Source organism: Musca domestica, unplaced genomic scaffold, assembly GCF_030504385.1.
Source record: "Musca domestica strain aabys unplaced genomic scaffold, Musca_domestica.polishedcontigs.V.1.1 159, whole genome shotgun sequence".
In the NCBI taxonomy this organism is placed as follows: domain Eukaryota; kingdom Metazoa; phylum Arthropoda; class Insecta; order Diptera; family Muscidae; genus Musca; species Musca domestica.
In genome coordinates, this window is record NW_026712218.1 from 38,809 (window position 1) to 66,631 (window position 27,823).

Sequence of the window (27,823 nt, forward strand, 5' to 3'; positions counted from 1 at the left end):
GTATTTGGAGAACGCTGTTAAAAGTGGAATGATAGCCGTGTACATAGAAACAATATTTAAATTTACAATGAACCAGGAAATAAATATGCATATTGCAGTAGAGAGTGGAGGTGTGTGAGCGTTTTTTTTTTTTTTTCAAATATATTATGAAATTTAACAATAACAACAATTTTTAAGTTTTCAAAATTATCTATAATAGTTTAAATATAGAATATTGATAGGAAGTTAAAGATGGGATTTTAAGTTTAAAATGACATCCAACGAACAACATTCAATGTATCCATAAAAAACCTATAAAGGGTGCTGTATTAAGAACTCCTTTAAAAGTATTTTACCTGGGGAAAACATATTTTCAATTTTTGTTCGAAAAAAACTTTAAGAAGTCCGTTCATAGTTCTCCTACGCCTGGAACACTTATATTCCATGCGTACACGTCTATACAGAAGATTCTTTAAAAGTTGTATTCATGGTAGAATAAAGAAGGTAAAGTGATGTAATTATATGTTTTCAGTTGTTTATACCCTAGAGAGGGTATATATCATTTGATATGGCCAAAACGAGCCTCGTCGAAATAACGGTTTTAGTCCCTAGGTTTCTTTGGACCAAATCCGTTTCGTAGCAATGTCTGTCCGTCCGTCCGTTTGGCTGGCTGTTGCCTACGATAACTCTCGAAGGTCATATTTGGTCCAAACTTGGTACATCGTAATATTATTATCAAACTTAGATCGAGTTCGGAGATAGGTAATATCGGTCCCCTCCTTCTAGCTGAAATATTAAAAAAAATAACATTTTACTGCACAGAAAGAGGAAGGATAATCCATCAGTGCAGGTACTTGATCGATTGGACCGATATTGTTCATTTTCGCCCCTGACCTAGAATGGACAACATCGGTCCAATCGATCAAGTACATCCACCACGAAAGGGTCAAAATTTTGAATAATTATGACTCTTATAAAATGTGATGTAGGAGTCTTCAAATTATACACATCACAATATTTTTACTAATCCAAGGTCTGGGTGAAGATGGAATATATCCACTCTTTCCTCTCTTTCTGGTATCTCCCCCACAAAGGGTCAACATTTTGAATATCCATGAAGCTCATACAACACGAAATTAACATCCGATTCCATTCGGACTTGGCACATCTCAATATTTCCATCAACACTAGATCTGTTATAAAGATTGTAAAGATCGGACCATTCCTTCTGGAACCTCCCCTACAAAGGGAGTTTTGAATAACCAAAACGATTATAAAATCCGAAATAAGCATCCGGTTCTCTTCATATTTCACACATCCCATTATTTCTACTAAGACAAATTCTGCTGTGAAGATGGGTTATACCGGTCCACTCCTTCTGGTATCTCCCCCATAAAGGGTCAAAATTTTAAATATCCATGAAGCTCATAAATCACGAAATTAACATTTGATTCCATTCAGACTTGGTCCGTTTCAATATTCCCAACAACACATGATCTGTTATATGGATGGTAGAGATCGGACCACACCTTCTGCTACATACCCCATAACGGGTCAAAATTTGGAATAACTGTATCTTTCATAAAATGTGAAATAAGCATCCGATTCTCTTCTTTTTTCACATATCCCAATATTTCTATTAACGCAAGATCTGATGTGAAGAAGAGATGTATCGATCAACTCCTCCTGGTACCTCTCCCTCCACAGAGGGATCAAGTTTTTAATTGCAAAAAGCTGTAAAAATGCGAAATAAGCGTCCTATTCTTTTCAAACTTAATACATCTCAATATTTCTACAACCATAAGATATGGTATGAAGATGGTAGATATCGGCCTACCCCTTGTGGTACAGCCCCCACAATTGATCACAATTTTAAATACTTAAATATTTCATTGCTTGCGAAACAAGTCAGCGATTCTATTCAAACCTTTTTATTTTATTTATAAGGAATAATAAATACGGATGCCAAAATATCTTTAAATCAACGGACAATAGCTGAGGGTATACATCCGTCGCAAAAACCGACTGATACTTTTTAAATTGTTATAGAAAACCTTTAAACATACTTCTTCCCATAGAAGGCCTATAAGATGTATTATAACAAAAGAATAATAATTAAATGCGTTTTATTTATAGAGCATCTGTAAAATTTACTTATGTTTAGATGATCTCTTTTACATACAGTAACCCTAAAAATCTTCTGTATTCAGAAGAATTGTAGGCAGTTTTCAGCACACAGTTCCACAACAACAGGTTACATATGGCCTTCTTCTACCGAAGACCTATAAAAAGTTATTTGTCTGTAAAATATATGTAAAATATTTTCTAACCATAAAATTCTCCATTTTTATCGTATATTTCTTGATTTCGGACCACTGTGACCAACGTTTAATCATTCAATTAAATAAAAATAAAATAAAACATTAAATGATTAAATATTCTTAGCCTTCTTTGGGCAATTGTATAAGACGTGTGAGATAATTTATAAATATTCAAAAGTTCATTTTTGTTCTTTGCAAATTAGTATCTGTCAGTTGGAACACTCCTTCGTCTGAAATACCGCCCTCATATGTAAGTGGGAATCTGTTATACAAACGTAATTTCAATTGCATTCGCGTAGTGATCATCGGTAGTACTAATTATGATTTAAATTGTATAAATTACATGCGCACAGACATGACAGCTTGTGTTTGTAAAATATTATATATTTATATATATTATAAATTATAGCCGTGCATATCAAATATGAAATACAAACTGAAGATCACTTGTCTAGACTAATTATCATTGTCGTAGTCGTCGTCGTCGTTGCTAATTTTCCGCTACTAATTAAGTGTAAAATATAAGTTACAATCATAAATGGTAATTGCAAAAGAAGCTACACACAAATATATATTAACGCAAATGGAAATTTAAATAGGAAATTCGTATAAGTTATGGTAGGAGAAGTGATTCATTGTCTGGCTCTTTGTTCAAATTTTGAACGTGCATACATACAAACATACATACATGTGTATCTAAATCTGTAAAAGGGGAAAATGTTTGTTTGTAATTTATGGACTCAAAAACCGTTGAAAAGATTTTTCTGAACATTTCCAAGTATACTACAACATCGTCTGAAAGTAACATAGGCTATATCAATTCTTGAAATTCCATTTGGAACTGGAGATATAGCATCAGATTTGGAGGTACCTCCCGAAAAATTAGATTTTGTATGCACATATCTACGTTACCGAATTTGAAACAAAAATAAATTTGCCAAATTATATTGAAATCGCTTCATATTTGGATATAGCTCTCATATACATATTCGGCTGATCTTACATATCTGATGCATCTACAGGGTGAGATAAAATAGCTGCAACAAAGTCAAACCCATAATTTGGCACGAATTTTTGCCTTCAAATGGCTAACGAAACCGTCACACGCTGCCCGAATGTTGCTCTGTGGTATTTTGGCTCATTCCCGGCGAAGCGCTTGTTTGAGTTGATCGACACTTTGGTATTTTTAGTGCCAACCTTGCTTTTCAAAATACGCCAGACACAATAGTCCAACGGATTGGTATCCGGAGATTTTGGTGGCCATTGTGCGCTGGAAATGAAGCGAGGAACCTAATTTTGAACCATTCTTGGGTGGCGCGTGCTGAGTGCGATGGTGCTGAGTCATGTTGGAATGTTCAAGGTCTGCGGCCTAAATTTTTGCTTCCCCAAGGCTTTAATACACCCTCCAGAATATTTTCGCGATAGTATTCGGCATTTATTCTGATGTCACGGTCGACTAATACAAGCGGAGAGCGATCATCGGCTGTTATGGCGGCCCACACCATCACCATGGCCGGCGCTTGAGTTCTGGTGGCCAACCGAAGGTGCACATTTTCAGCTGACCTCTTTTGCAAGTAAATACGATCGTTTTGTTTGTTTACAAACTGCTGAACAACAAATGTTTTCTTATTGGAGAAAACCAAATTCGGCAGTTCACCACTTTCGGCCAAGCGAAGCAACTCTTTAGCTCTTTTGAGTCTATTTTCTTGTTTGTTGCTGTATAAGTTCTTGCACTTTTTGGAATTTCAATGGCTTTATCACAAGCTCATTTTTCAATACTTGCCGAATAGAATATTGCGATATGTTCAACTCACGAGTCATTTTTCCGCCACTGCGACACGGGCTTCGATCAAGTCGCTTCTTTACTTTTCGAACCATTTCTGCTGATGTTGCTGTTTTCTTCCGTCCAACCATAGCCACTTGTGGTTTTCCAGCCAAATAAAAAGAAAATTCTCACCAAAATCCTTTTGTACGCTTGTAAACAATACAATGAGCTGTCAGTGGATTAATTTTAACAGCTGTCGGACTAGTGGCTTATAAATGACAGCAGTCTGAAGTTGGTTGCAGTTTTTTCATCTCACCCTGTAGTAATATTTACTCAGCCTTTTTGGAAAAATCAACAAAGATAATTCAGTGAAATCTAGCAAGAAAACAGCTGTTTCGAACAATGAATGGGTTACGAGTACATTTTTAACTTGTTACGAAAGTAGTGCCAAAACTGAGAAAATTTCGCAATGAGAATTATCTGTAACTTAACTTTCAAAATTGCTTTTGAAAAGTGAAATATTAAAATCGAAAATGAGTGATGTGCAGAGAGGACAGAGGGGGTAAAGAGGTGGCAGATGACTTCCAGTAAGAACTTGCAACATTTGGTACAGTTTTTTTGGGTCACAAGAAAGATCTAATATGAAAAAATAAAGTTTTTAAATCAACTTACCCTTAAACAGGGGACATAATTGTCCTAATGCTCCAATTGGCCCTCTGCCTGTATATTGTCCCACGGATAGTTCCATAAATAATAGCGGTATACTGCAGATAATTAAAATAATACAATAAGGTACCAGAAATACGCCTGCAAGAAAAGAAAACAATGGGAAATATTTATTAATAAATATAATAACTATGCATATATTTCAATAAGACGAGATAATAAATTTTGGTCAACCATATATCGTTAATTTCTAAAAAAGTGTCATGTCTAAAAAAATTAAATTCCAAAACAATTACCTAAATTTTCGAATTAAGATTCCTCGGAATCCGTGCATTTTAGGTATACAGTGTCTTCGGTAATATTACAGATAACAAGTAAAAAAGCTGTAAGTTCGGCCAGGCCGAACTTTGAATACCCTCCACCATTTGGTACGAATTCAACAATTTTCAAAAAAAAAAAAAAAAAAAAAAGGATTTTAAAATTCTGTTAAAATCGTGTAGCCGTATATTAGAGTCTATATGGCGACATGGACCTGCATGGGCAACTTTTGTCACAAGGCAACTTATATCACAATATTCAAATGCGAAAATTGAAAAAAATCTGCTAAAATCGTCGAATATAGGGAGGTACCATGGTGGTTATAAAACGTGCATCTGCACACAAAATTTTTTGTCATAGGCTGTTATATCGAACTTCACGAACTTCAAATGCGAAATTTGAAACAATTCCGATAAATAATGTCGCTAAAATCATCAAAATACCGAATATCGGGGTGTACCGTTATATGGGGGCTATACGAAGACGTGGACCTGCACAGACAATTTTCTGTCATAGGCTGTAGTATTCATTACGAACTTCAAATGCGAAATTTGAAACAATTCCGGTAAATAAGTTCGCTAAAATCATGAAAATACCGAAGATCGGTGGTACCGTTATATGGGGGCTATACGAAGGCGTAGTCCTGCACAGACAATTTTCTGTGATAGGCTGTAGCATCCATTACGAACTTCAAATACTAAATTTGAAATAGTTCCGGTAAATAATGTCGCTAAAATCATCAAAATACTGAATATTGGGGGGTACCGTTATATGGGGGCTATACGAAGACGTAGACCTACATGGCTTATTTTCTGTCTTAGGATGTAGTATCCATTACGAACTTCAAATACCAAAATTGAAACAATTCCGGTAAATAATGTGGCTAAAATGATCAAAATACCGAATATCGGGGGGTACCGTTACATGGGGGCTATACGAAGACGTGAACCTACATTGCCCATTTTCTGTTTTATGCTGTAGTATCTATTAAAAACTTTAAATACCAAATTTGAAACAATTCCGGTAAATAATGTAGCTAAAATCATCAAAATACCGAATATCGGGAGGTACAGTTATATGTGAGCTATCCGAAGACGTGGACCTATATGGCCCATTTTCAATACCAAAAGTCCTGCAGACATAGTACACATTTGAGTAAAATTTTATCAACCTAATTCATTTCGTTCGGAAGCTAGAGTGATTTCCACAGACGGACAGACGGATAGACGGACAGACGGACGGACATTGATAAATCGACATAGAATTTTATGCTGATCAAGAATATATATACTTTGTGGGGTCTAAAATGTATATTTCGAGGTGTTACAAACGGAATGACAAACTTAATACAAAGACATAGAAGTATAAAGATGGGACAAGACAGAGTCAAAATATTGTCACCAGGTGTAAATACCTCTGTTGTTACGATATCATAACAACATACTCACCAATGTTAAAGGAATTTAACAGCAAATGCAAATTCCAATTAATTGAAAACGTCAATGAATGCAATTTTTAGTCCAAATTTTTGGTTTACAGAAAATGTTATTCTTAAAATTGCTCTGTAAATATAATTTTTATGCTAACATGTGAGCAGCGCCTCTATATATTTTTCACATTAACTATTTTTCCATAATGCATTTTGTCCAGTCTTTACCATTTTAGGTCTTTGCTTAATATACCCTCTCCATACTATGGTGGAGGGTATAAAAATACGAGATTTTTTTAACCCTTAAGGGGGACAGGGAATGGGTATTTTTGGTCCTTTTAAAATATGGTTAAAATCTTGCTTTTAACGAGATCGTAGGAAGTCAAAGTTGTTGATCATAAAATTCTGCTATAGGTTCCAGAAGAACTCAAAAGTCTAAATCTTATCTAAACGCCAGGAAACACATTTTAGGTTTAAATGGTTGTAACATGGAGAAGGAAGCGAGATAGACCCATAGTTACTTTTGAGGATGTAGTTTTGTGAACAAAATGCAAGGCGCATTTATTATCCGATGAAATTTTGCAAACAATATTTGTTTGGCCCAAGGACGAACCCTATTGAAATTGGTGAAAATCGGTCCAAATTTATATATAGCTCCCACTTATCTCTTCAGCCGATTTCAGGTTAATTGTACACCAAATGGCTAATATCAGTCCAAATGACTTGAATTTTGAACGATTTCAGTCCAGAAGAAAATATATCGAGTTTGGAGAAAATAGGTTCACATATAGTTTCCTCCAATTAGTAGTTTTAAGTCGCTCACATTCATAATATGCACTCCACAATAATAATCTTTAATACCAGATATCAGATACAGCTCAGAAATAAGTGTTTAAAATTTTGTCAAGATCGGTTCAGATTTGGATATAGCTCCCATATATATATTTATCCGATTTTAGTTTTTTGTCCATCAAATGGCTCATATCAGTCCAAATTCCGGCACTTCGGACGGAATTAATCTTAGAAACAAGTACTTCAAATTTGTTGAAAATCGGTTCAGATATAGCTTTAGTTCTCATACATATATTTCATCCGATTTGGGGTTTTAAGTCCCTCACATGCGTAATATGCACTTCACAACAATGATATTTAATACCGGCCATTAGATACTGCTCGAAAATACCTATGCCAAATTTATCGAGCAGTATCTAATGGCCGATATTAAAAAGATTTGTTTATATCCAACTGAATTTTACCATTTGGTGAAACTCGGTCCGGTATATCTATTTTGCTCCAATAAATATCGGCCATATCATGCACTATACAGCAATGTTATTTGTTTTAGAGTTGGTATGATCTACTTCATATAAATTCCCAATATAAACTATTTTGTTGCGGGAGCTCTATTAAATACGCATAGTGGTGTAGGGTATCATATAGTCGGCCCGCCCGACTTTGGACCTTTCCTTACTGGTTTTACCGTTAATTTAACACGTACCCAATCCGGGTTAAAATCTCCCTTCATTTTTTTGCCGGGTTAAAATCTCCCTTCAAGTGCCTAAGTAAGAATTATTCTAGATCAAATTTCATTGTGAGTCTCTGAAAAAAAGAAAATAGCCTCTACAATGCAGTACAAAGCGATTTTGGATTTTTACTTTTTAAAGCAGATTAACACGTTTTTGTATTTGAATTTGGTGTGAATTTGTTTTTATTCTTTTAAAGATATATTTTTATGTGTAAATATTTATTTAATTTTAAAATATATTTTCGGTTCATGCTCATCAATAGAATATCACACATATTTTTAAGGTGACAACGTTTGCTCATAAATAGCGCATGAAATGACAGACGGCTATTTATTTTAACAATTACTCCGACATTGGATGTCATATAAATATCACGCTACAAATAATAACTGTCTCTCTCGCTCGCTCGATGTTAATTGTAAATACAAACTGATGGTAGTTTACAATCTTTTGAATAAATAAATAAATTTTTTGACAAGATTTTATTTAACACATAATTTTTATGTTCGTTTGTTTGCTCATGCCACACTTTTGTGGGCAAGTGTGTGTCGGAGACAAAGAAAGGTTTTTGTTTGTTTCTGATGAGATATATTCAGGTCCAACATATTACTTAGAATCATATACAATGTAAATGTTTGTTTAGCACATTATGTCGCACCGGATACTGTGAATGGGAATAATCTTCTTCAAGATAAATTGTGAAAAAATATGTTTTGAATGAATTTTGCAGTTTGCAAAGATGGTATGTTTTTACTTAAATAATTAGTTTTACCCATGGCATGTAATGTGCACGAGGTGGATATGGAGTGGCTTGGAAAATACAATTATGGACTTTCAGATTAAAAATTATGGATTTTTTAAGAACATTTTTCAATGGAAATTCAGACCAATAATCGTGAAATATTTCTTAAAAAACTTTTAGACCAAAAATGGAGATTGTTTAATAGACATTAAGTCTGACTTTCAGTCAGATTGATTCTCGTTGTTGTTTTTAGAATATTTTGCAGACAAAACCTGGAGTTTTTAAAGAAAAGGTTTCTATGGACCTTTGGACCAATATCTGAACATCTTTTAGTAATGATTCTGCAGAATAATAACACTATGAACAAAATCTATTTTTTTTTTTCAAAATTACTCAGTTGATTACACTGTGCGAAAAAATTAGATTTTTTTAATAATTACGGGGAAAATCCTGCAGATTATGATAGTAAAGCTTAAGAAAGAAGACACATGTATCGGCGTTAGAAGGTCTAATTTCCCTTCTCTCCTTTGGATTGAGATTTCTCAGAATCCATGCATTTTAGGTATATAGTGCCTTCGGTAATATTTAACATTCAAGCCAGGTAACAAAGGAGTCTTTTTGGTCATTTATTTAAAATATGGGCAAAACGCCTGTCTTTTTGGACCCTTTTTTAAAATATGGTCAAAAAACTCTTTAAACGGGTTAGTAGAAATTCCAATTATTCTACAAAATTATTACATCATCGAATTTTACACCAAATAAAATAAATATCTTCTTCTATTGTAAATAAAAACAAGTAAAACAGCAGCTAAGTTTGGCCGGACCAAACTTTTAATTCCCTCCACTACTTTTTTTTTAACTCCATCCACTACCGAATATCGGGATGTACCGTTATATAGGGGTTATATGAAGACGTGAACCTGCAAACGAATTTTTTTCCATAGGCTGTAGTAACCATTAAGATCTCCCAATACGAAATTTTAAACGATTTAGTGAATAATGTCGTTGAAAGCATCAAAATACCGAATAACGGGTGCTACCGTTATATGGGGCCATAAGAAGACATGGACCTGCATACAAAAATTTTTGTCATAGACTGTAGTACCCATTACGAACTTTAAATGTGAAATTTGAAATAATTCTGATAAGTAAATCATGAAAATACCGAATATCGGGAGGTATCGCTATACGAAAACGTGGACTGAAATGGCCCATTTACGAATTTATACTGCCTAGTGGTAAACAATGCATTTATGCAAAATTTTAGCCATATATCTCAATTCGTTCGAAAGATAGCGTGATTACAACAGACAGACAGACGGACATCGCTATATCATCTTAGAATTTTACGCGGATCCAGAATATATATACTTTGCAGAGTCCATTATAAATATTTCTAGGAGTTACAAACGGAATGACAAAGTTAATGTACCCTCCATAGAATGGTGGAGGGTATAAAAAACAGCCGAACTTTTAATACCCTCCACAATTTGGAAGGAACTTGCAAAATTTCAAAAAACTCAAAAAATACCTCTTAAATGAAAACCGTTATATTGGGGCTATGCGAGAACTTGAGACTTCATATGTAATTTTTTGTTACAGATTATAGTACATGTTAAGATCTTCGAATACGAAATTTTAAAAAATTCTGATGAATAATATTGCTTAAATCATAAAAATACCGAATAAAGAGAGGTACAGTTATATGGGGGCTATACGTAGACGTGGAATTGCGTACGAATTTTGTTGACAAAGACTTTGAATACGACATTTGAAACAATTTCGGTGAACAATGTCGCTTAGATCATGAAAATACCGAATATCGGGAGGCACCGTTATATGGGTGCTATACGGAAAACATGGACCGATATGACTCATTTACGAACTTATATTGCCTACGGGAAAAATACAAAATTTTGGCCTTTTATTTCAATTCGTTCGACTTAGATTTTTTCGCTGATCATGAATATACAGGGTTAGATGAAAAACTGCAGCCAACTTCAGACTACTGTCATTTCAAAGCCACTAACCGACAGCTGTTAAAATATTCCAGCGACAGCTCATTATAATGTTTACAAGCGTACAAAAGCATTGTGGTGAGAATTTTCCAGATAAAAAGTTATTCGTGATCGAATTCAAGCGTGATAGTGTGATTTCTTTATATTTGGTTGAAAAACCACCTGTGGCTATCGTTAGAGCACTCCAGCGTTTAAATGTGAATAAATCTTTTGTGTCTCGTACCATCGCTCGTTACCGTGATACTGGTAGCGTAGCCCGACGTCAAGGAAGTGGACGGAAGAAAATAGCAACATCAGAAGAAGTGGTTAAGTAAAGTAAAGAAGCCACTTGATCCGAAAATGGCTCGTGAGCTGAACTTATCGCAATATTCCCTTCCTTGAAAAATGAGCTCGGGGTAAAGCCATTGAAATTCCAAAAAGTGCAAGAACTTACACCGCAACAGAAAGAAAATAGACTAAAACGAGCTAAAGAGTTACTTCGCTTGGCCGAAAGTGGTGAACTGCCGAATTTGGTTTTCTCCGATGAGAAAACGTTCGTTGTCCAGCAGTTTGTAAACAAACGAAATAATCGTGTTTACTTGCCAAAGAGGTCAGCTGAAAATATGCACCTTCGGTGATGGTGTGGGCCGCCATAACGGCCGATGGTCGCTCTCCGCTCGTATTAATCGGCATCAGAATAAATGCCGAATATTATCGCGAAAATATTCTGGAGTGTGTATTAAAGCCTTGGGCACGCAAACATTTTCGCCGCTGACCTTGGACATTCCAACAGGACTCAGCACCATCGCACTCAGTACGCGCCACCCAAGAATTGTTACAAAATGAGGTTCCTCGCTTCATTTCCAGCGCACAATGGCCACCAAAATCTCCGGATACCAATCCGTTGGACTATTGTGTCTGGAGTATTTTGGAAAGCAAGGTTTGCACTAAAAATTACCAAAGTGTCGATCACCTCTAGCAGGGAATGGGCCAAAATACCTTACAGCAACATTCAGGCAGCGTGTGACTGTTTCATTTCGTGCCAAAGGTGACCAATTCAAACAAATCTAAAATTATTCTAAAATTTGATGCTATTTCCGTACATGTCTTCTCTTTTTAGCTTTACTTTCATAATGTACTTGTTTTTCTCTATTTATTAAAAGAATTAATGTTGTTGCACAGTGTTTTTTAATGTTGTCGAAGACTAAATGCAAGAATTCTATGGAGTCCTCATCCAAAAATTTCAAAAATATGTATTTTTCCGTCGATACACGCGTCTTTTCTTTTAGCTATGCTTTCATAATCTACTGAGTATTTCTTGTAATGATGTGTGTTTGTGTTGCACAGTGTAATCTTGGGGTGATGGAGAAATCAGACACAGTTATATCGATAGAAGTATTGTTGTCCTATTATATGACCAAAATCCATCCATTGTGTCGTATCGAAATGAATCGTTGGTGGATTACCTTCTGACTAGCCGAGCAAAACCACGATCCCAAGTTTGAAAAATTAAAAAAATGTTTCCACGTCCGTTTTATGGCAAAAAAATCTAATTCTTTATTTTTTAATTCTTATGTCCGTTCAACATTTTCAAACAACCCTCGTATAATTATAACACTTATCATTCTAGACAATCAAATTTGTATTTATTATAGTCATCTGTTTGTAAGATTGTACGACAATAACTGTTATTTTTTTTCCTACATCTGTTACGCAAACGGGAAATCGGCATTTAAATACTTAAAGTCTATCAAAAAACGTTTTGTCTAATTTCACACTTTTCCATTATCGCAAAATAACAAATAAAGCAAAAAAGTGCCAACAGCATTTTTTCTGAGAGCGCAGCAACTTACCTCCACCACTTTTATAGCACATATAGGGGAAACGCCAAACGTTGCCCAGACCGACGGAATAACCAATGCAGGCTAAGACAAATTGCATTTTATTGGCCCAATGCTGTTGACGGGGTTTCAAGTTATTCGAATCATCCGACATGTCCATGTAGCTTTCATCGTCATCATCATCGACGCCGGGTAGTCTAGAGAGAGAGAGAAGGAGAAAGACAACGATTGATTATTGATAGTCCGCCAATTGTTGTTGATATTAGATAATAATAATATTGTAGAAAAGAAAAAACGCCACACAAAAGTGGTCTGAATTACTAATTAATTAGAATTTTAATTGTTTGCTTGATATTGTAATGTACATTCCAATTTAATATCTAACAGCTAAATACATATGTAGATACATGAAGGTGTAGAGGTTGTGTGTTTTTTTATTGAATAAATATCAAACCTTTTTCTTGTGTACTGTTAGATTTATGGATTTGCAAGGATTTGCTATAACATTGTGCAACCAAATTCAATTTTTTCAATAATCACAGGAAAAATCCAACAGATTATGAAAGTAGTGCTAAAAATGGAAGACTCGTGTATCGGCGCTTTGAAAGTTTACAAACCAAAGTAATCTAAATGGAGTGAGCAAGTTCTACAGTCTCCAACATTTACCTAACTTTCGGAATAAGATTCCTTGGAATCCATTGATTGTAGGTGTAAAGTGTCTGTGGCAGTTTTCAAAATCTTTCATTGTGAAATTAACCGGAGAGGATGTTAGTAAAAATCCTTTGCACAATGGACCCACATCCATAATTTCTGTCCAAAACTATTTCTGCATATGAAAACCCTAGAAACCAACAGTGACCTCAATATCAAAGTTCTGAATTTCAGCCCTAACCCCTCACCCTATACCAAATTTAGTAACATTTATTACGCACATCTAAACAATCTACATCTCTCCATCCTAGAAAGCAACAGTGATCCAAAATTAGTACTATTTAGAACTTTTCGAGCAATTATAGTACGCATTTGCAAAACCATTACCAGATCTCAGTACAAGATACCAACAGAGGCCTCAATACCAAATTTTGGGATTTCAACTAATCCCTTCACCTAATACTCAATTTAGTACCACGTAATACTTTTATATAGGTCGTGCTTTTCAAAACAATCTACATATCTCAACACATATCTCATAACAGTGGCCTTAATATCAAATTTCAGAATTTCAGGTCTTTGGTTTCCTTCAGAATTTCCAAGACCACTTCCATATTTTACCACAGACATAAGCAGTGACATCTTTGTCAAATTTCAAAATGTTACCTCTTTTCTTCCACCCAATACTAAATTCAGTACTATTTAGTACATTTCGTACAATTATTGTACACATTTGCAAAACCACCTCCATATCTTCCAACAGACAATATCAATATCAAATTTGAGGATTCCAGTCCTTTCCCTTCACCCAATATCAAATTTAGCACTTTCCGAACAAATATATAGGACACATTTCTAAACCACCGCCAAATCTCAAACACAGACGCTAATACTCTATCCCTTCACCCAATACGAAACATAGTGCCATTCAGTACTTTTCGTTTCCAAAACCACCTTCATATATCTAACTTACTTTCCAACCTCGTTTCTCATACCAAATTTCCACCAGTGATCCTCATACCAAATTTCAGATTTCTAGTTCATTCCGTTTGGCTAATACAAATTATTAAATTTTTAGCACATTTTGGTACTTTTTATGGCCTTTAGTACGAATTTCTAAAAACCCAGCCTTATGCAAAGTTTCAAGATTCGAGCTTCAGCCGATTCGTCTGGATATTGATTCTCAGTCAGTCAGTTATTTCACTATTCTTTTATGTATGTAGATGAGTTCCTGGCGTTTAGATACGTTTTAGACTTATGACATCTTCTACAACCTATCGTAGAATTTTATGATAAATAATTTTCAGAATATTTTGACTTGCTACGATCTTGTTTAAGGTGATTTTTTACCATTTTTTTTTTAAAATGGACCAAAAAGACCGTCTTGGTGACTCGCTTGAGGTTTAAAATTATTTAATAAAATAACCCTCGTATTATTTTCTGAAAAATATCCAAAGACATTATATGCTTATAATCAAGGAATTTTAATCCGAATTTTTCAAAAATTATTGGTTTGCCTTCATCGCGATGTAAACTTTCAAAATGCCAATACACGTGTTTCTTACTTCTAGCTCTACTTTCATAATCTGCAGGAGTTTCTCTGTAACTATTAAAAAAAGACTTTTGTCACACAGTGTAATTTTGTGGAATATTTTGAATTGTTACGATCTTGTTTAAATGCAGCTTTTAACCATATTTTGGAAAAAATACCAAAAAAAAAAAATTTGGTGACTCGGGGGTTAAAATTATCTACCAGACTAATCCTCGTATTTTTATGTACAATATTGCCGAAGATACTATATACCTAAAATGCTCGGATTCCGAGGAATCTGTATCTGAAATCCATGGGAGTAGGGGGAATTTCCCCTCTCTGTTTAGGTTACTTTGCAATGTAAACGTTCAAAACGCCGATACACGAGTATTCCATTTTTAGCTCTACTTTCATAATCTGCTGGAGTTTACACGAATTGTTGAATAAGTTGAGTTTTGTCCCGCAGTTTAGTTATGAGAAATATTTAGATTTGCTACGTCCTCATTAAAAGGGTGTTTTTAACCCTATTTTGAAAAAGGACCAAAAATACTTCTTTGGTGACTCGCATGAGTTTTATATTTGTAGATTAAAATAATCCGCGTATTATTTTTTGAAACATTATCCAAGCCACTATACGTCTAGAATTATTGAATTCTGTGAGATCTTAATCGGAACTTTTCAAAAAATGTGGACTTTTGTGTGGGTTTTTGGGAGTTTTTAACAATATTTTGAAAAAGGACCAAAACGACCGCTTTGATGACTCGTTTAAGGGTTAACATTTTCAACCAAAATAATCCTCATGTCTTTATCTGCAACATTACCAATGACATTATATATCAAATATCAAGGGATTCCAAGGAATTTTAATCTGAAAATTTCAAAAAATGCGAGTGAGGAAGGACCTTAAACCCCTTATATCATTTCTTTTGCGATGTCAACTTACAAAAAGACGATACTTCTATTTTTAGCCGAGTCTTCAATTTGTAGCTCTACTTTTATAGTGTAATTATTTTATATGTCACACAGTGTAATATGTGGTTAGAATTGTTTCAGATACAAATTTAAAGTCTTTACAATACGGTGTCTAAAAATGTATTTTTCAGACGAATAGTACCTAATATCAACCTCTAAATATGATAGTATTGCTATAAACACGGTATGACTATTACTTTGTGAATATAGTTATTGTTTGCAGCCAAAAAAAAAAAAAAAAAATGAAGCCAATTATTTTTAAATGTTACAACTATAACTCATCTCATCTTTATGACATGACATGGTTCCGGTTCGTGTCATTGCGTATGGCATAATTTTTATGGCATAATTAAAACATAAGCTATCGCGTTTATCTCATCATAAATCATGTCATTAATTTAATTAGGAACAGAAGTGTTATTACAACACGATGTGTCGGTCGAATTTTATGAATAGATAGATGGTGGATTCTGAATAACTCGCAACGAGTTGAAACACGGAATGTAGAGATGCCACTTGAGAGAAAAATGCAACATCTGACACAATTTTACTATTGCTACCTTTTTGAGTTTTTTTAGTAATATTTAAATGTCTCTAACGTTGAACACCCTTTGTAGGTCTTCGATATATATAAACCAGTAAGGAAAAGTCAAAAGTCGGTCGGAGCCGACTGTATGATACCCTACACCACTATGCATATTTAGTAGAGCTCCCGTAACAAAAGAATTTATTTGAAGTTGATCATACCACTTATCAATATTTGGCTTGAGGGCAGTTATAATTTGGTTTCAGAGGGAACTAATATATGGGAGGCATATCCAATTCTGAATCGATTTTCACTAAATTTGACGGAGATATTTTTATCTTTTATACCAAATAACATTGCTATAAAGTGCATGATATCACTTCGAGAAGGATTATATTAAAAACATATACAGGATAAGTTAAAAAAACTGCAACAAAGTCAAACGCCATAATTTTTACATTTTTTTTTAAATTTAATTGAATGAAATCAAAAAATGTCGGAATTAGCATCAAATTTTAGAATAAGTTTAGATTTGTTCGAATTGGTCACCTTTGGCACGAATTATGACCTTGTAACCGTCACACGCTGCCCGAATGTTGTATTTTGGCCCTTTCCCGGCAAAGCGCTTTGTTGAGGTGATCGACACTTTGGTCTTTTTTAGTGCCAACTTTGCTTTCCAAAATACTCCAGACACAATAGTTCAACGGATTGGTATCCGGAGATTTTGGTGGCCATTGTTCGCTGGAAATAAAGCGAGGAACCTGATTTTGTAACCATTCTTGGGTGACGCTTGCTGAGTGCGATGGTGCTGAGTCCTGTTGGAATGTCCAAGTTTTGCGGCACCCTCCAGAATATTTTCGCGATAATATTCGGCATTTATTGTGATGCCACGGTCGATTAATGCGAGCGGAGAGCGACCATCGGCTGTTATGGCGGCCCACACCATCACCATGGTCGGCGCTTGAGTTCTGGTGGTCAACCGAAGGTGCACATTTTCAGCTGACCTCTTTGGTAAGTAAAAACAATCATTTTGTTTGTTTACCAACAGCTGGACAACGAATGTTTTCACATCGGAGAAAACCAAATTCGGGAGTTTACCACTTTCGATCAAGCGAAGCAACTCTTTAGCTCTTTTGAGTCTATTTTCGTTCTGTTGCGGTGTAAGTTCTTGCCCTTTTTGGAATTTCAATGGCTTTACCCAAAGCTCATTTTTCAATATTTGCCGAATGGAATATTGCGATATGTTCAGCTCACGGGCCATTTTCGGCCACTGCGACGCGGGGTTCGATCAAGTCGCTTTTGCACTTTTCGAACCATTTCTGTTGATGTTGCTGTTTTCTTCCGTCCACTTCCTTGACGTCGGGCTACGCTACCAGTATCACGGTAACGAGCGATGGTATGAGACACAAAAGATAGATTAACATTTAAATGCTGGAGTACTCTAAACATAGCCACTTGTGGTTTTCTAGCCAAATATAAAGAAATCGTACTATCACGCTTGAATTCCACCACGAATAACTTTTTTCTGGAAAATTCTCACCAAAATGCTTTTGTACGCTTGTAAACAATATAATGAGCTGTCGCTGGTATAATTTTAACAGCTGTCGGACGAGTGGCTTAGAAATGACAGCAGTCTGATGTGGGTTGCAGTTTTTTCATCTCACCCTGTATATGGGAGCTATATCTAAATTTTAACTATTCTCACCAAATTTTTTTTGATCTCAATTGTATAATAAATGCGACCTGCAGGCGGACGGCATACATAAACTTCCCCATGCACAAAGACATAATACCCTTACCACTTTGTGCTGTAGGGTATAAAAAGATCCAGATGCAGAATAAGTTTAACAGACCTTTAGAGAAAAATTCACACAACCTATTTCTTCGTTGCCATCCCTACACGTTTCAACTTCACCGCTTTCGTTTGAAAAAGTACTTTAATAAAAAAAAACTTAATTCCGAATAATACCCACATATTGTGTGCCATCAAACCCAAATATAAATATATATCAAAATGTACACTAATGACATACAGATGTATGTATGTACCAATTCACGTTCATATAGAATAAACTTGTTACACAGCAGTTGTAATCATCATCATCAACAACATCATTCGAAACAATTGTTGTAAAATACAAATAATTGCAAATAAACACGTTTATTTATTTCTTGATCGAAACAGGGAGAAGGAGGGAGGGAGAGAGATAAGAGAGAAAGGGGACGAAATAAATAACATTTGTATTGGGGGAAAATGTGTTGACAACAATTAAATTCACATCATTAGATAAAATGTGGGATCTCCGTTCGTTCCACACATTGATTTACAATCCAAATCTGAATGATCAACATTTAATTTGACAGATATTTAATGGCAAACATTGCTTCTTTATCTAGATTGTAATAAATGTGAGAGAAGATGTAATGGCATGAAGGAATATAGTTTGCTGTCATATGATATTATAGGTTTGCTTTGGAAAATATCAAGAGAAATAAAATAACATTTTTATAGATGGAAGATCTTTCAAGGTGTATGTTATATGGTCGTGTGAAGCAAGCTCTTTTGGACGTTCCTAGTAACATTACTGTTTAATTTGAAAAGAAACTTCGAATAATGTCCTGGAGATTAAAATTCTCGAAAAAAAATCACTCCAACGTTTGTATGTGGCGAAACAAACTCAGTTATTAATAACAAGTAAGCAAAGGTTATGGTCGTGCGGGAGCGACCATGTGATACTCAACAACGCTACAATATGTTGAAAGCACCCTTATGTCAAAATCGAATTTGGAAGATTTCGCTGCCCAAATGTTACCTTTAGCTTTTGACCGGACAAAAATATTTACGCACTCACTCGTGTTGTTAGGTATTTGAAACAATTTCCCACGAAAGTTGTAGTAGTTCGGCGCGGCCGAACTTACAGCTTTTTCACTTGTTTCTACTACCAACGCCATCTATTGAATCAAAGTAACAATGAAATGTCCCATCTTATTACACTATATGTCTTTGCTTTGTACATTCGGTATTTTTAAGATTTTAACAGAATTTTAACCGGATTTTCTTTTTTTGAAAAATGCCAAATTCGTTCAAAATGGTTGAGGGTATTCTAAATTCGGTCCGGCCGGAACATACAGCTTTTTTACTTGTCATATTTTTTCGCGATTTTCTTAGATTTTATCCTTTTCTGCTAAGAGTCCATTACGAAATGGTGAGGATTGTCAAAATCAGTTCGACGGTTCTTGCCTTATAAGCGGAATAACTAACATCAATTTCTTGTTCATATAAATTGTACCTATTTTGCTATGTACCCGATAACTTGGCTATCAATATCACTATAACGTTCAGAAGTGACATTTCAATGTATTTGTGACTTCACCGGGATTAAAAATATTCACGGTTTAGTGGAAATTGTCATATTTTTTCACATAAAAGTTATGGTCTTGTTTACCCGCTATATATTGTCCAAACAAAAAGTTAGGCTTCTGCCCAACCCCAGACTCTAGCCCCATGAAAAATTCCGCGTCGATTGTTCTATAATTGCGATCTGTAGAGCAGCGGCAAAATCAGGAACAATTTTCTATTTTTGGTACATTTCAACTCCTTAATATTTTGCGATCATTTGTCAATACAATAGGGTTCTATTCCGACCCTAACCCCATTTTCAATTTCTTGAGAATCGGGCAATAATTGGGACCTGGACGGACGGAATTTTTATCTTTTCTACTAAATAACATTACTATAGAGTGCATCATATCACTTCGAGAAGGATTATATTAAAACATATGTATCGGAGCCGAATTCCTCCAAATGGAAACGTACCTCCCAAAATTCACTTCATTTGGGCTGATATTAGCCATCATTTGCACAATAAACCTGAAATTGGATTAAAAATATATATGGGAGTTATATCCAAATCTTAGCCGATCACGATAAAATTTGGCGAAGGTATTTCCGAGCTCTATAAGGTATCTGGTACCAAATATAATTGCTATGGTTATATCTACAATATGTTAAATTTTTAAAATTTTGTGAGGAGGAAACAGTCTCCTCTCCTCCTGCTCTACATAAATGCAACGAAAATTGAAAATTCTAGGACGGCCATTGCTGAGACAACCCAACTAGATCTAGGAGACCTTCTCTTGTTTCCCAATCCATCAGACTGGACATAATAACCAACATACTATAAAGGAATAACAATCTCTACCCAAGTGGTGTACTTGCAAAACTATATTTTTTACCATAATTTAGGTTATTAAGGTTATGGCCACCACGTAAATCTTTGGAGGGAGATTCCATCAATTTGTCTATAGACGATATTTCCCACTTTTCCGTAAACATTTAGGTGTCATGCGACATACAGCTACATAATGCCTTACATAATACTCATTTATGATATCAAAAAGGACATTAGCACATTCATTATCAATTTATAGTTTATTTAAACATTTATAACAATTCAATTGTTGTCTCGTTATTCTGTTTTTTATTATCGAGATCACAACTGATCCAGAAGAACAAAAATTGATCGGTATTATTGGCTCTTAAATAGGTACTAATTAGATAAGTAAATGTCGAAAAACATGCCAAACGATTCGATAACCAGTAATCAGACACGAGTATTGGAGCGGTTGTTGGTTTTCTCTTCCTCTCTCTCATGCTCTCTTCTTTTTTTACTGGTAAGCCAACGTGTGACGTGGAGAATTTGAGGAAGGGTATTGAATATTGAATGATTGATGGTATTCTAAAAATAACTTGACTTTCTGACAATTCGAATGCAGTTATTTTACAGTAACAATATTAGCTAAATACTAACATCACAGTCTATTAAAACTTCACGTAATTTGAAGAGGAATATTTCAAGTTTTTTTTTACATTTTTTTTAATTCATGAAGCAGCAAACTTACACTTTGGCAATACGATTGTAGCGCATATACGAATGTTCCGAATGCTTTGAGGACATGGCATCCAAGTCCATACGTGGTGACATTATTCCTTGCAAGATTTTAATATTTATTAAATAAAAGAATTAAATTCACTCAATAATTAATTATTTTTTTTTCTAAAAATTTTGCACTATATCATAGCCATTCTTATAGTTTATTGGATTCTTTTGGATTTTTCGAATTCGTTCGAAAATTTTTATTCGTTTTATATCCTTAGAAAAACGTTTAAAACAGCCCGGCCTTATTGTCGAATTGTTAAACGCCAACTAAACTTTTGATTTAATCTGAGGTTGGCAAAAAGCCTCTGGCGCTAAAACGATCCCCAATATGAAATTAAATCGGAAGGTGTTACAATTGATTGTTTATTGTATTTTTTTATTTTTTTTATTGAAAAACAAGGTTTAAATCATATTCTATTGGACGTTAAGCCGGGGTGGGTATCTCGTGCTAATTATTTTAATAAATAAAACAGCTAGTTAGTTGCTCTATTTACGCATAGCATTAAATTGTTTATTTCGTTCAGGGGTAACAAAAATTACACTGAGCTACCGAATTTTAAATTACAGCACATAGAGGAGGCAATAAACTTAAAACAAAATACATTAAACATTAATTTGTAGAAATTTTGGCGCCCAATGCCTCAGCTCTCTTTACGTGTGGAACGATTCTCAGTTTTTGGTTTGGAATAAGGAATTATGGGGCCATACCAAATCGGAAACCTCTATAGACAATTTTATACTTCAAGGATTGTCATCTACCAAATCTTTTTAGATACCATATTTTAAATAATTTCGTCGGCAAATGTGACTAGGATTATCAAAATACCGAACACGTGGACCTAAATATTCAATGTTCAGACACCGAAGCTAGAAACCATTATGAACTACAAACACCAAAAGTCAAAATCATCAAATTATCGAATATTGGGTGGTCTCGTTATATATTCGCCACCGGGATTGGAACACATTATGACCTACAATTACCAATTTTTAGACAAATCCGTGACAAAATGTGGCGACAATCATCAAAATACCAAATATTGCTGGCTATACCAAAACGTAGACCGATATATCTCATTTTCAATGCCAATTATGCTAGACACAATACAAATTGTTTTTAAAGATCTACGTCAAACAATATGGGCTGCATTATGACTTCAACAGACAGACAGACGGACATCGTTAATTCGACTTAGAATTTTATGTTGATCGTGAATATACAAACTTTAAGGGGTCTACGTACGAATATTTAGGGATGTTAGAAACGGAATGACAAAGTTAATATACCCTCCTTTTCAAGGTGGAGGGTATAAAAAGAATAGAATTTTATAAAGAATTGAAATCTACCAACTCGTGTTTATACCCTACACCACAAGGTGGTCAGGGTATTATGTCTTTGTGCATTTGTTTGTAACAGGCAAAAGGAAACGAGATAGACCCATAGTTCCTTTGGATGATCTGCATTGAATCACATTTTGAGTCGATTTATGCATGTCCGTCCGCCCGTCTGTCCATTTATTTTTGTGAACAAAGTACAGATCGCATTTATTATCCGATCCAGATGAATTTAGCACAAATCATTTGCCATTTCTTGTGCACCAAACGTGTAATATCAGTCCGAATAGTATGGAATTTTGCACGTACGATTGGAACTGAAAATAAATATGCCAAATTTGATCGAAATCGGATCAGATATAGCTATAGCTCCAATATATATATTGTTCATCCGATTTGTTATTTTAGTCCTCCGAAGCCGTAATATGCACTTTGTAACAATAATATTTGGGGAAATATATCAAATACAGCCCAGAAATACCTTTGCCAAAATTAGCGAGATCGGTTCAGATTTGGATATATCTCCAATATATAACTTCGTCCGATTTACCTTTTATTGTGCACCAAACGTCTAATATTTGCCCAAACGGGATGAAATTTGGCACTTACGACCGAATTGAGTCTAGAAGCTAGTATGTCAAATTTGGTGAAGATCGGTTCAGATATAGCTATAGCTACCATATATATTGTTCATCCGATTTGTTATATTTGTTACCCACAGCCGTAATATGCACTCCATAACAACGATATTCAGGGAAATATATGAAATACAGCTCAGAAATATATTTGCCAAATTTTATCAAGATCGATTCAGATTTGGATATAGCTCCCATATATATCAAATGGGCAATACGAGTCCGAATTTAAATGATACAAATGCTTCGGCATATTTAGTCTTTTGAACTTTAAATTATAATTATAATCATAGCGCGTATGATTGAATTCTCTCATAAAAACTTTTAATTGTTATGTGGAGCTCTACTAAATTAGCAAAGTGGTGTAGGGTATAATAAAGTCGGCCCGCCCGAATTGAAGACTTTGTTTACTGGTTTAACCTAAAGTTTGTGGATTCATGAGCTGACCCTGGCTGCGAACGAACTTATGCCTTTCTGGTACTTAAAAAAGCACAATTTATTCAGTTTGACAATTATTTGTAATCAAAACTTCATACATCTTACTAAATTTTTAGACTTTCAAAGTTTTATATTCTATTCAAGTTTTTCCTTTTTCGAAAAGAGCTTATCTTTTACACCGAAAAGTCTCAAAAGGCGGTCATTAGAAAAACCATTGTACAATGAATAAACATCAAATTTTTCTGTCCAAAACTCAAATTTAGTAACATTAATCATTTGCAAATCGTTTCATATCTCAATCCGGGACACCAGTAGATATGGCAAAATACAATTTCACAATTTCAGCTGCATTTCCTACACCAAATACAAAATTTGGTACTATTTTTAACTTTTCGTACTATTATAGTACATATTTCCAAAACCACCTCCTTATCTCAATTGCAGATACCAACAGAGACCTCAGATACCTTCATCCAATACCGAATTTAGTACCACTTAGTACGAACAATTATAGTACAAATTTCCAAAATCACTTCCATATCGTAATCACAGGCACATCTATATCGAATTTCAGAATCTCAGCTCTATTCTTCGCCCAATACAAAATTTAGTACATATTTCTCAATTCCAGGTAATAACAGTGGCATTTATATCAAATTTTAGGATTTCAGCTCTATTCCTTTATTCGTTATATCAAATGTAGTACCATTCAGTACTTTTTGTACGATAGCTGTTAAAATTATTCCAGTGACAGCTCATTATATTGTTTACAAGCGTACAAAAGCATTTTGGCGAGAATTTCCAGAAAAAAAGTTATTCGTGCTGGAATTCAAGCGTAATAGTGTGATTTTTTTATATTCGGCTGGAAAACCATAAGTGGCTATCGTTAGAGCACTCCAGCATTTAAATGTGAATAACTCTTTCGTGTCTCGTACCATCGCGAAGTAGACGAAAAAAAAAACAGCAACATCAGCAGAATGGTTCGAAAAGTAAAGAAGCGACTTGATCAAAACCCGCGTCGCAGTGACCCAAAAATGGCTCGTGAGCTGAGCATATCGCAATATTCCATTCGGCAAATATTGAAAAATGAGGTAAAGCCACTGAAATTCAAAAAGAACTTCCACCACAGCAGAAAGAAAATATACTCAAAAGAGCTAAAGAGTTGATTCGCTTGGCCGAAGGTGGTAAACTGCGGAATTTGGTTTTCTCCAATGAGAAAACGTTCGTTGCCCAGCAGTTTGTAAGCAAACAAAATGATCGTGTTTACTTGCCAAAGAGATCAGCTGAAAACGTGCACCTTCGGTTGGTCAACAGAACTCAAGCGCCGGCCATGGTTATGGTGTGGGCCGCCATAATTTGTATTGTGAATTTCCATCAGTGATCCTTATTCTAAATTTAAGAGTACAAAATTTCCAAAAACCCAGTCTTATGTGACACCTTCGGACCAAGAGTGAACCAAACCCAAAATTTCAAGATTCTAGCTTGAGCCGTTCGTCATTCAGTCAGTGAATTACTTGATTCTTTTGTTAATATTTGATACCTTTTGATTTGTTTGTTTGTTGTAGCACAGTGTAACTAGTTTCGCGATAGTTTTAAAGGTATTTAAAAGCTTCTGATCCGATTTAATTGCTTATTTTTGCACGTTTTTATAGATTACTTTCTTCTTGTATCGTTATTTTTGCTGCAGTCACGTGCCCAAAAAAATATTTAACCGAAAAGTGTGAAGTCAGTGAACGTTGGGACACTAATTGCGCTGACTTTAGATTCGATGTATATAAACAGAAAGGGAGACGGTATGGAAGACAATAAGGTTGTCTCGAGAAAATACCAACAATGTCATATTTATTTCTACAAGCCCGAAGGGAGTTTCCATTACAGTTATGCCCCCAGAAGGCTGTCTATTTCGATGTCTGGAGAAGAGTATTTGTAGACTGCCAGAAAAGACTTTATAGACCGACAGCAGAAAACCTTCATAGAGGACCTGAAGATTTTTAAAAATTATGCTGGTGTGAATTTCGATGATGACCAGATGAAAATATTTTTAAACGGGCAGATATTTTTAAGCTAACCAAATATTATTAAACCTTTGAAGAAGCTCTTCCTCTACCTTAGTGTTATCAAAGAAGTCATGCCATTAATCCTCAGAATTTTGATATTAATAACTTCAGGTGCTTTCCCTAACAACAGGAATTCAGATAACCCAACACACTTCTGTCTCTATTTGCATTTTATATTTTTAGTTTTACTATAATTTATGCAACATTTATGGTAACGCTCGCACACTCCAAAAATGCAGCTATTTTTAAAACTTGCAAATTGGAAAAGTCCACAAAGAAAGCCAAAAAGACAATTAAATTAGTTAGACCGTATGCGATATGAATAATTTAAAACAAAGAAGATCGCTATTGTTTTCCAAATACAATAACAAAATCCGCTACTACTTACTGCGGTGTTGGTGGATTAACAATATTTAATAATTCGGTGGGTGTTTGCGGCACACGTCGTATTATAATCTTACGGCCATCTGAAGAACCAAGTCCTATCGATGCCAACGATCGCACCGATGTTACATCCGAATAGATTTGATTGGCAACACTATCACGAAATAAATAGGAACTTGAATCATCTTGTTGTTGTATGAAACTGTTGACGGTCAGATCATTCGGATCGGAGAGATATGCTGAAATGTAAACAAAATAAAAAAGTTATTAGTTATTTCGTTTTGGTTGGTAACTTTTAGCACGTTTCCCAGACACAACTATAGTTTGTACTTTTATAAAAGCAAATATTCCAGTATATACTTAATTGAAATAATCGAAAAAAATTGTATGGATAGGGTTCGATTTTTTATGTTGTTTCTCTACAGAACTCGGTTAAGAAATATTGATAGAAGACTATAAACATTTGGTGGAAGTTTTGCTAGCTACTGGTAAAAGAAATGTTGAAGGATAGTTTCTGATTTTGTAACCAGTTTCTCTAATAATATACGGGTGAGATAAAAAAACTGCAATAAAATCAAAGGCCATAATATTTAACTTTTTTTAAAATTTTATTGAATGAAAGCAAAAAATGTCGGAAATAGCATCAAATTTTAGAATAAGTTTAGACTTGTTCGAATTGGTCAACTTTGCCACGAATTAGGGCCTCCAAACGTTGGAATGTCCAAGGTCTGCGGCCAAAATGTTTGGGTGCCCAAGGCTTTAATACACACTCCAGAATATTTTCACGATAATATTCGGCATTTATTCTGGTGGCCAACCGAGTTCTGCACTTGAGTTCTGGTGGCCAACCGAAGGTGCACATTTTCGGATGACCTCTTTGGCAAGTAAACACGATAATTTTGTTTGTTTACGAACTGCTGGACAACGAATACTTTCTCATCGGAGAAATCCAAAATCGGCAGTTCACCACTTTCGGCCAAGCGAAGCAACTCTTTAGCTCTTTTGAGTACATTTTCTTTCTGTTGCGGTGTAAGTTCTTGCATCTTTTGGAATTTCAATGGCTTTACCCCGATCTCATTTTTCAATATTTGCCGAATGGAATATTGCGATAAATTCAGCCGAGCCATTTTTCGGCCACTGGGACCCGTTTTTCGATCAAGTTGCTTATTTACTTTTCGAACCATATCTGCAGATGTTGTTGTTTTCTTCCGTCTACTTCCTTGACTGGCTACCAGTATCACGGAAACGAGCGATGTTGAGAGTCACAAAAGATTTATTAACATTTAAATGCAGGAGTGCTCTAACGATAGCCACTTGTGGTTTCCAGCCAGATATAAAGAAATCACACTATCTCGCTTAAATTCCATCACGAATAACTTATTTCTGGAAAATAATGAGCTGTCACTGGAAAATTTTAACAGCTGTCGGACGAGTGGCTTGGATGTGACAGCAGTCTGAAGTTGGTTGCAGTTGTTTCATCTCACCCTGTATAGGCATATCTCGCTTCCTTCTTCATGTTACAAATAAATTCACAAAGACATATTGCCCTGATCACAGTGTGGTGTAGGATATAAAAATTCTAATTATATGGTGGACCTAATTCAGTACTTTTTGAACAATTAGAGTACACATTTTCAATTTCAGTTCCCCATTACAAAATTTAGTTCAATTTACTACAATTATATTAAACATTTCCAAAACCACCTCCATATCTTAACAACAGACACCAACAGTAACATCTATATCAAATTTCCGGATATCAGCTTTATC

The 27,823-nt window shown here is 34.9% G+C and overlaps 1 protein-coding gene across 3 annotated transcripts in view; it reads right to left on the bottom strand.

Moving 5' to 3' along the window:
* Nucleotides 1-27,823, bottom strand: part of LOC101892961 (sodium- and chloride-dependent GABA transporter ine) — a 59,275-nt gene that overhangs the window by 8,806 nt on the left and 22,646 nt on the right. For 2 of the 3 annotated variants that reach the window (XM_059119897.1, XM_059119898.1), the window contains exons 3-5: nt 26,058-26,292; nt 12,597-12,781; nt 4,738-4,872 (exon numbers count right to left, since the gene is read on the bottom strand). In XM_059119897.1, coding sequence (XP_058975880.1) covers nt 4,738-4,872; nt 12,597-12,781; nt 26,058-26,292 — 555 coding nt within the window. Of the gene's footprint in view, nt 1-4,737; nt 4,873-12,596; nt 12,782-21,166; nt 21,461-26,057; nt 26,293-27,823 lie in introns of those variants that run through there. The other variant, XM_059119899.1, reaches the window with a different exon arrangement.